Source organism: Watersipora subatra, chromosome 7 (genome assembly GCF_963576615.1).
Source record: "Watersipora subatra chromosome 7, tzWatSuba1.1, whole genome shotgun sequence".
NCBI classification, from domain to species: Eukaryota; Metazoa; Bryozoa; class Gymnolaemata; order Cheilostomatida; family Watersiporidae; genus Watersipora; species Watersipora subatra.
In genome coordinates, this window is record NC_088714.1 from 39,101,468 (window position 1) to 39,112,868 (window position 11,401).

The window sequence follows — 11,401 nt, forward strand, 5'->3', positions numbered from 1 at the left end:
AGATATGACACCTGGTAGCCTATAGGTAATAAGATACATGCACCTAGTATCTTGAACAAGATATGACACCTGGTAGCCTATAGGTAATAAGATACATGCACCTGGTATACTGGACAAGATATGACCCCTGGTAGCCTATAATAGATAAGATAGATGCACCTGGTAACCTGTACAAGATAAAACACCTGGTCGCCTACTAAGAATTTGTAGCTAATTGAAATCAGTAACAGGGATGTCTCGTGCAGCATTACAACAACAAAACTTGCAGTGCATGCTATTCAGCGTAAAACCTATAAAAGTTCTGTGGTGTATTTATTACAAAAACATCCCTAGAACATCGGTTCAATGTCAGGAAAAAAGAATTTATGATAACTACATTGTCAAATCAGAAGTGTTCAATCCAGACTAAATCGCTGAATAGTTTGTAACTGCTCTCACTGATGTAAGCTGTCAGTTTTTATGTTATTTTACATTAGTTTTCTTCTCAATCATACCAGCTTTTTGGCCAATATGTGACTGCCAACAAAGTTGATTATCTCATCATCTACTAGCTTCTCTGTCGCAAATACCCTTAATTATCAGAAGAGGGCAGACAACACATTCCGTTACTGTCTGATTATTACAAAGTGAATCTAATTATAATATGACTCTAACGTGATCAAATGCTTCTTTAGCTCTCATAGAAACCCCTAGGATGCCTGCACCAAAACCGAAGTATTTCTTCACAATGTTTAATTCATACTACAAAAACTGTGATGTTTTGAAGAGAAAAATGTATTACCAATAGAGTCCTTCCAGCACTGTGCATACCGAAGTAGATTAGTACATATAGAGCCATCAGGTAGGAGTTGTCTACTGTCGCTCAAAGTTGTAATGTCAAATCCTACAGTGCAGCATAGATACTTGTGTGGATTTACTCATTGTGTCAATGTTGGCGCCATTTTATACTCAGCCCTGGCATGCCTAGTGTTGGTAATCAACAGTCCATGCATGCCGAGTGTTGGTAATCAAGAGTCCATGCATCCCTATTGTTGGGAATCAACAGAGTCCTTGCATGCCTATTGTTGGTAATCAACAGAGTCCTTGCATGCCGAGTGTTGGTAATCAACAGAGTCCATGCATGCCTAATGTTGGTAATCAACAGAGTCCATGCATGCCTAATGTTGGTAATCAACAGAGTCCATGCACCCCTAGTGTTAGAAATCAGCAGACTACTTGCATGCCTAGTTTTGGTAATCAACAGAGCCCATTTTTCTTCTTGGTTACTTCAACTTCTAAAGACCTACATTTGTAGCTCTTCTTATTTCTAACTTTTTGTTATCTCAAAACTATTGCTGGATGTGCTATTTGTTAAGTGTTCTCATCATTTCTTTACTATTAGGACACTTAGACAATAGGGGGTGTATCCATATATTTATATCTTCAAGGTTTCACATAACGTTCTTTCATGTGATAAATATTGCACCCAACTTACAGTACAACATCAATAATAAAGAATAAGCAAGCAACAACAATAGTAAAATAAATATTTCTCATTAAACAATACGCATTCTATTTCCTGGTTTTATCGTAAAGGACGTTTAGTTAAAGGAAATAATCTGCTTCGGGTCAAAGCTAGAGAAGACAGTTCTGCCGTGGATAGGTTGCACGGGTCGGAAGTTTCCAGGTTGAGCGAGCAATCCTCCTTCGCATGACCTCATCGAGCCCATAGAGTCATACTATAACAAAAAATTTACAGTCACACAGATTTACTTATATAAATCAACCAGTCTATATTGTAGAATAATGAGAACTGTGGTTCATCAGTATCGAATATATTCTCATTGTTTGGAGCTACACAAGAAGGCTAGGCATTGGCAAAAACAATATTGCCAATTGCAGGGAACATTGTCAATCGCAGGGAACATTGCCAATCGCAGGGAATATTGTCAATCGCAGGGAATATTGCCAATCGCAGGGAATATTGCCAATCGCAGGGAATATTGTCAATCCCAGGGAATATTGCCAATCGCAGGGAATATTGCCAATCGCAGGGAATATTGCCAATCGCAGGGAATATTGCCAATCGCAGGGAATATTGCCAATCACGGGGAATATTGCCAATCGCAGGGAATAGCCCAAAAGTAGCTTTGCACGGACCTAAATCACTGCTATGTGGCAACAACGGACAAAAGGAGGAAATGCACCTGGTAGTCCTGGTAGCACCAACTATTCTGGCTAGTATACTTTTCAGTGGATGCTAAATCATATGCACACAAGCTATCTCTTATGCACACGGGCTATCTCTTATACACACAGGCTGTGGGAATCTTAAATTTCATGTACTTACTGATTTAGCCGGAGACATTTAATGATACAAATTTAATATCAAAATGATGATAAAACCGTCCAACTAAATAAACAAACCTTCGGCTAACCTTATGGCTTATTATCAGGGCTCAAACACACACTCAAACACACACTCACAATCAAACACACAATCAAACACACAATCAAACACACAATCAAACACATAATCAAACACACTCACAATCAAACACACACTCAAACACACACTTACACACACACATACACGCACACGTATATCGACATTGCTAAGAAGTAGCTTACAGCCCGCTGGGAGATAAGAACTGGCTGGTCAAGGACAATCCAGATGACGCACTCGTTGCATCCTGGAGTTGTTAAAGAGCCAGAGTAAGTAAAGTACTTTTCTGTTGGCAGCTGGTACTCTTTCAAGTCTATTTCGACTGTCTGGCTGCTTCCTAAAAGGAGTAATAGAAGTCTATTATATTTATAAGGGTTGAGCCACTCATATATTGACCATGGTTTTACCGCTCTGTTCAGTAATAATTACTAGATCTAGAGAAGATAACTCTGCTTTCCATTCGCTGAGCAAGAGTGACAGCTGTTATGCAGTCACTCCTCATAGTGACCGCATAACCGCGCATAGTTTATAACAATTGCATGAAGTTCATAACAGTTAGTACTGTCACATGCTAATCATTAATCTCTACACTTGAACTGACTCGGTTGGAAAACAATCAGTTTTACTCATTTTACTGATTCAGTACATAGAGCTGTTCATAGAGTCAAACTGTTCATCTACGGAGAATGTGACTTGTATAAGAGCTGTATGGAACACTTGAAACGGCTCACCTAACATGTATTACAAACCTTTCAAATACCGACTGGGTACTAGACTCACCTTGATATTCTGTGATCAATAACAATACTAGAAATATTCATGCAATGTCTGCCAGGGCTAATCTAGAGTCTAGCCAAAGTAAGCTACTGTACTTTATTAAGAGCTGCCAGTCTCACCGTCCGTTTCTATTTGTGTCAGCTTTTCGATGTCACTTGAGAGTAGCTTATGCTCGTTGCCATCAGAGGTCACATCAAGAAAAGCTCCGACAACAGCGAGTCCATCGCCATGTTTGACAGCCGCTCCAAAGCTTCCATAAGATTTCTTGTAGTGCACAAAGTGTATCTGCAAGAACAGAAGGTCTGCTTACACCCTATTACATGACAACTATATCAGATTACCACTGTCAAGAGAAACGGTAAAATGGTTGTCAGCTAGTTTTTGGATTAAACCATGCCAGTTATCTCCTCTCTGCGTTCCAGCTGTACAGTATTGCAAGCTATTTAATATGAAATGGGTTAGCTTATTTTAGAAATAAATTATCAAACCATCAAGGCAAAGGTTTGACTCTTCGCCTTACAGGGCTTCCACCAATACATGCATTCATGCATTGTTTGCACTATATGCATTACACGCATTGCTCGCACTGTATGTATTATATGCATTACATGCACTATAGATTGCATATCTTATGTATATTACAATATTAATACACATTGCATGCATTACATGTGTTAAGAATATCATCTGTTTTAAAAACATCACACGCAATACACCACATGCATTACACCACATCCATTACACCACATGCATTACATCACATGCATTGCACCCAGACACATTTCATGTTTTGATTTCCTTTTATACCGTAAAACCTTTATTTGAATGCCATCTCTATTTGAACGCAAACATTGAGAGCCACTATAGGAGAATAGTTAAAAAATAGAGCACCACCCTTTAATTGAACACCACCCTTATTTGAGTGCTACTTTGACATTCTTTGATCTTTACGAACCCATAATAGCAAGTGCTCAGTAAAAGAGAGTCCACAAAATGGTACTAATAATGACTCAATTACATCAATAACAATTAATTCTGTTGTTACTGTTTGTATCAAAGTCTATTTTTAAACTCCCATGATTTATGATTTTTTGTTAAAACTCTAAAAGCAACAGCATAGAAATCATTAAAAACTGTATCAGGCTAATAATGGTTCCTTGTTCAACACAGTCTCGATACATTGACAGGTGTGAAAAACTGTTTATTATTTATGATGGAATATGTATTACTATTTTGAGGTTGCAAAATTACACATGAGTTCTCTTTATTTGCTTGATGAGTGTATTTTAAATGGCATTGTACAGTTTAAAGTTGAAATCGTTTCAAACGAAAGCAACAATCAGAACGCAACTGGCTGAGCAAATAATGCAAATATTTGTTTTAAAAAAATTAACTTTTGTTTATGTATGCATGAAAAATATGGCTTGTTTATGTCACTTGTTCTTGAATATATATTTGTAGCATTTGATAGATTATTATTATATAACACAAATTTGCAGAGTTGCATAGCATACTATTTGATAGCATCATTGCAGTTATATAAAGTTTACAATGGATCGACACTCATAACTCCTCCTCTAATGCACATGAAAAGCCAATTTTGGATGAAAACTGTAGGAAACATCAGTGAGTGCGATGAGCTTTTATGCAACATTTTAAATATAGTTATAAAATAAAAATATGCCTTCAAATTTAGAATGAAATAAAAAATCAAAACTTCGAATTAAATACAACGCAGGCTATAAGATCATCAAATAATGTTAATTGCAAGCAATAGATATCAACTGGTATCCCAGCATCCCAACGCATATTACCATAATTTAGAGATCTGCGACAAGTTGGAGATAAGTTATAGCAGATATCTTACATGTAAAGTGATAATGTCACTTCGTCCAAAAGAGTGTCCAAAATATAGATGACATATACTACTCATAAAAGAGTTAAATTTATTTTCCCAAAATTCTGACGAGCTGTTTGAAAAATACAATGCCACCCCTCTATTTGAATGTCACCTCTAATCAAGCAGCCGCTATAGATGAAGAGTTGAAAAATAGAGCTCCATGGCGTTCCAATAGAAGTTTTATGGTATATGCATTATAAACATGACAACCAGGACTTCCTTAGAGCAAGTTTGTCATTTGATACCAGCCAATTCCGTTAAACAGCCAATTTAAATGAAAACAACTCAATTCTCAAAATATTAATATATAATAACTCAGTCATAACATGTTTTTGATATTAGAAATTTAGGTGAATAGTTAAGCATGTTAGCAAAGTGCATAAATTTACTTCTCTAAGAATTTCCCTCTCAAGTCCTGCATGGCAACTAATGTATATCTATTCTACATGTATATCTTTACTAACTTCCTCTTTTATATACACGCTAAATTTATAGGTAAAAATGGCCAGCAATTAGACTGCGCATTCAATACTTATGTAGGTGCTGTAGCATTTCAATGATAATTTAGCAAAGCATGAGGTCATTACTCTGGATGAACAACAAAAATAGATGCCTATTTCTTGTAATAATTAACAACCCTCCAACTTCCTCCTAATTCGTTCCTTCGCTATATGAGCTGCTCACAAGTCATCAGCCATCAATGCTTATACTTGCAGAGGAGTTTTCTAACACTGCAATAAAGTACTTATCAAGGTCTCCTTGCATGTCTAAGTCTAAATCACCTCTGCGTGGTGTGACTTCCCATCAATTGTATGCTCACAGCCATGTTTCTGTTCATTGGAGAAATGAATGTGAAACTGCACAAGTTCGTAGGCCTCCTGGAGATTTCCTCCGAGGAGAGTATGCTTGCCAGGAGTAACGCTCCATGTTGGAGAGTGGCCTATAATGACAATTGTAAAGTATCAAGCTACCAATATTCTACACATTTATTCAGTACCCCGGTCTACATGCTATTCTCCAAGTCTACATAGATGTAACCTGTTTACTCAGTCTGCATAGATGTAACCTGTTTAATCCGTCTACATAGATGCAACCTGTTTAATCAGTCTACATAGATGTAACCTGTTTAATGAGTCTACATAGATGTAACCTGTTTAATCAGTCTGCATAGATGTAACCTGTTTAATCAGTCTACATAGATGTAACCTGTTTAATCAGTCTGCATAGATGTAACCTGTTTAATCAGTCTACATAGATGTAACCTGTTTAATCAGTCTACATAGATGTAACCTGTTTAATCAGTCTACATAGATGTAACCTGTTTAATCAGTCTACATAGATGTAACCTGTTTAATCAGTCTATATAGATGTAGCCTGGTTGAACAGTTTACATAGATACAGACTGCTTGCACGGCATACATTCATGAAACCTGAGTACATTTTATCGGCATAACCTGTTGAGAATTCTTTGAGTCGATGAAGTTACTAACTGCCTTCAGTTTCAGTGGCATCTACTTCGAGTTATATGTAATCAATTTTTTTATTTACACCGAAAATTCATCTTTTCAACTGATGCATAAGGGCTATTTGCAATCGTTCTATGCTCTATGCTTTATACTAGTGATCACTTTACGTGTTTATTTGTCGTAAATATACGCTTTTACATTAAGTAATAAACAGCTGCTCAGTTCAGAATATTTTCAATATAATCGACGGATTGCCTCGATGCAAGCTATGATTAATGACAGACCAAGACAAGTTGGGTGTGACACAATTAGATGTGAATAGCAACTTGTTTTTGACAGCGGTATCTGACAGTAATTGTTTTTCAGATTTCATAGATTGATGCAAGCATTGCCTTAAGAAGCTAGTCTTAATTTTATGTTTGAATTAATTACTTGAATTTGATTATAATACAAAATTAGTTGTTAAATGAGACAAAGCTCAACTCTCACTCAAATATAAGGGAAGGAGATGAGACAGACATAGACATAGATGTTTCAGCCTATTCATTATATAATCATATGAATGTTATTTTATTGTGGTTCGGTGTGACATAGTATACAAGGTTAGAGACTATATTATATTATAGTATATTAATACTGAGCTGAGCAGTGATGTGTACTCATACAGCGGGTCTGAGCTCCCTTCATAATACTAAACAATCTCACTCTTTATCTCAAATTTATCACTTGTATCTGCTGTAAACATCAAAGGCCGTATTCAATAGATATTTGTAGAAGAATCAAGATACAAACTTTGTTCACTCGCTAGTGCACTGCGCGTACAGAGTAGCCCTACACAAACATACAAGTATTATGCAACAGACTGCCCTCGGCGCTTCACTTCCTTCCTAGCATCAACACAGAGCATCCCCTCGTTCGGTCTAAGCTGTGTTCGTATTTAAATGGACATATTAAAATACCCACCGTTGTTGACGAGTCGTACATCAGCATCTGACTGCCAGTTGTACTTGAGGCTGGACAGGCTTGCATTTTGCTCCGCGCAAGACGTAGAAATGTCTATCGGACTTTGCTTTTTACCAGCATCAGAAATCTTCCATGATTCATTCAACTTTCCCCAATTACACGGTGCTAAAATAGAATTCTTGTTTCTGTCAAGCGAATAGCCAGAACTTATATCGAGCTGTCTTAATACTGTGTCTCAGAATTGTAGCAAAAAAGGAATTGAAGACATTCATATCACTAGTAGAAAAACCTATTCGCTGCAAAGTTACACAATCATCCCATTTAGACATAAAAGCTCTGCCTGTAGCGCAAATGTTTGCTATTATAGACCACTAATACACTTGTAAGAGAGCGTATTATAGCCATTGGAAGGCATTGATTACTAGATAAACAACAATGCTAAGGAATTATTAGGTATTAGAGATATATACACTAATAGTTATTGATTCTCCTTGAAGGCGTTTAAATGCGGTTACGCAAGCCGAGAGAAGGCAATCAATAACACGAACTTCACTCGCAAATATTATCAGAAGGCAGCAGGATTTTGTCATAAATCAAAAAGTAAACATTCACAGTGATGTTATTAGAAGACTCACGTGGTCAATTTAATTCTCTTTTTCTTAATTGATTACATTAATAATTGAAATGAAATTCAATTAAATTCAGAAGCAGAGCTTCAATTCTGCTGGTAAAAATGATGCATGCTAAATGAGGAACAGCGGGTCGCACTCTGCTGTTTGTTACTATTCATATAGTAGCTGATTAGTCTTGGGTCATTGTTAAAATAAATGACACGGATATCAAGGAAAATCAAGTGTTTTCTCTTCATGAAAATTTTCGTAGAGAAATTCATCTCAAAGTTGGTTAGCGAAAAGATGACTATTCTTTAAAACTACTCCGTTCAATGAAAGATGCTGCTCAGTTTACAAAGTACATTGTCACCCTTTTAGCCTTAGAGTTCTTCTGTATAAGTTTATTGCTCCCCCCTCCCCCGCTTATTCTAGCTACTCACAAGGTCAGCTTGATTCAACCAACTTGTTTCATATCAACCTTACTGCAAAGCTCTTTAGCAATTACATCATTTCAACTCAATTCATAATTTTTACATACAATAATTCGTGATATCTGATACTATAATGTTTCAGACTGTTCACTTCTTGTATTCAATAACGCTGAATAAGCGCAAACTTGAAAAGATTATCCGACTATATCTCTCCAAACATTTTTAAAGAATATGAATGCGGATCCCAGAACAGAGTTGGTGAGAAGAATGATGTTGAAACGATTACAAATTGTAACAGAAATGAGGGTAAACCTGACAGCATTTCTCTTACCCAAATTGTCCCGGTAGCCAAAGGTTGCCATTTTGCTGTAGAGAATGGAGGTTGGGATGGTTGGAAGGTGCTGAAAAGCAGAGTGATGCCGCGAGTATGGTGCACCCCTTATCAATCTATTGCTGATGCTTGCGATCTAGCCATTGGTCAGCAGTCCACCAATCATTGTAGCAGGGACTGCTCATCATCATTGGTTGACAATTAATTGAGCTAAAGAGAGCCGGACGAGCCGGTAATGAGAAACTGTTTAAATATTTCATTATCGACTTTGGGAAAACTCCTCAGTAGAAGAATTAGCCTTGGGCACCCGCAACTTGAGAATCTATCTATAAAATCAAGCACGTAACTGTTTGTCTCAAAGCAAACCATTAGCTACAAATTCATTTATGACTAGGACACCAAGGATGCGCACATTTGCATAAATATCTAAAGTGAGCATGAATATTCACAGAATTTTAAGGAGTTTCAGCTTGTAGCTAATGCAGTTGCACTGTTGACCCGTCTAAAGCGTTAATTTATATTTAATCAGAAGCAATCCTCACCCTTCTACAGAGTTCTTGGGCCTAACTTATGTAGCTCGCTTACTGATATACAAATACTAAAATGGTAATATAAATAAAATAACCTAGTTAGAAATACGGTCTGAACAAATCCAAAATGAAAGAAAATCTAGGTAAACTTCAGAATATACGCATGATTGGCGTGTCTATTTTTCAAATCGGGAGCTAAAAATCACATCTGCTGAGGTAACATCACCTCTGCTGAGGTAACATCACCTCTGTTGCGGTAACATTCCCTCTGCTGAGGTAACATCACCTCTGCTGAGGTAACATCACATCTGCTGAGGTAACATCACCTCTGCTGATGTACGTGAATAATATATGTAGGCTACTTTATATGTCTTTCATAAGTGCTGAGCTGTCGGAACAAAACATCTAATAGGAAATGTTAACACGCTGCTACAAGCATGTGTGATAGCGTCTATGTGTGTTTGCTTACCTTTATGCCTACATATTTGTTGACGTAGCTAGTAGTTATCTGAGAAACTTACCTTCAGTTAGAGATAGCTGCTATGGAAAGCATATTTCACTCTGGCTGAAGTAGGCTATTTTAGACTGCAATTAACACCTTTGTTGGTGCTGTTGATGCCACATTTCATCACTGCTGCAAAGTTTAGTAGAAGTTATCATTTACTGTCGCTACAGAGAGCTGCTGCAATGGATAAAAATAACAACTGACATAAAATTTGTAATTTTACCTATTTCCAAAACAGAGTTTATCATCTGCGTCAGTCATTGGCATCCTTCAAACTTTCGTCAGCAGTAATCGTATCATATCAATAGTCTCGATCATTATTCTCTTTACTACCTCTTTCCTTGGCCTAAGCTCAATCTACGAACATCATGATCTCATCTTTTCATTGCTCTCCTATGCTTATACCAGTATAACAACCCAACAGGTATGTCTCACGAGGCTTTCCTATTGTTGGTTGTTTTTTCATTCAATACCTTGATGCACTGGGGGTATATTTAGAAAAGTTCACCAGGTATTTCCGTGAGCTTACACGATGCCTTGGTACTAGAAACTCAGTGGACTACTCCTCTCAGTGGACTGTTGTGTCAGTGTGGCCACTACAGAAATAATAACATCTAAAGGTCTTAACCATTGCTTAGCTCTCGGTGGACTGTTGTGCCAGTGTGGCCACTACAGAAATAATAACATCTAGAGGTCTTAACCATTGCTTAGCTCTCGGTGGACTGTTGTGTCAGTGTGACCACTACAGAAATAACATCTAGAGGTCTTAACCATTGCTTAGCTCTCGGTGGACTGTTGTGCCAGTGTGGCCACTACAGAAATAATAACATCTAGGTCTTAACCATTGCTTAGCTCTCGGGGGACTGTTGTGCCAGTGTGACCACTACAGAAATAACATCTAGAGGTCTTAACCATTGCTTAGCTCTCGGTGGACTGTTGTGTCAGTGTGGCCACTACAGAAATAATAACATCTAGAGGTCTTAACCATTGCTTAGCTCTCGGTGGACTGTTGTGTCAGTGTGACCACTACAGAAATAACATCTAGAGGTCTTAACCATTGCTTAGCTCTCGGTGGACTGTTGTGCCAGTGTGGCCACTACAGAAATAATAACATCTAGAGGTCTTAACCATTGCTTAGCTCTCGGTGGACTGTTGTGTCAGTGTGACCACTACAGAAATAACATCTAGAGGTCTTAACCATTGCTTAGCTCTCGGTGGACTGTTGTGCCAGTGTGGCCACTACAGAAATAATAACATCTAGAGGTCTTAACCATTGCTTAGCTCTCGGTGGACTGTTGTGTCAGTGTGACCACTACAGAAATAACATCTAGAGGTCTTAACCATTGCTTAGCTCTCGGTGGACTGTTGTGTCAGTGTGGCCACTACAGAAATAATAACATCTAGAGGTTTTAACCATTGCTTAGCTCTCGGTGGACTGTTGTGCCAGTGTGGCCACTACAGA

The 11,401-nt window shown here is 37.6% G+C and overlaps 1 protein-coding gene across 1 annotated transcript; it reads right to left on the reverse strand.

Moving 5' to 3' along the window:
* Positions 1 to 1,394: 1,394 nt before the first annotated feature.
* On the reverse strand, positions 1,395 to 9,062 carry LOC137399555 (carbonic anhydrase 2-like). Its single transcript, XM_068085727.1, has 6 exons — positions 8,905 to 9,062; positions 7,532 to 7,696; positions 5,885 to 6,042; positions 3,322 to 3,487; positions 2,611 to 2,762; positions 1,395 to 1,718 (listed from the first exon to the last, which is right to left on the reverse strand). The coding sequence occupies exons 1-6, from the start codon at positions 8,933 to 8,935 to the stop codon at positions 1,581 to 1,583; spliced, it is 810 nt and encodes a 269-aa protein (XP_067941828.1). The 5' UTR covers positions 8,936 to 9,062; the 3' UTR covers positions 1,395 to 1,580.
* Between the last annotated feature and the right edge of the window lie 2,339 nt (positions 9,063 to 11,401).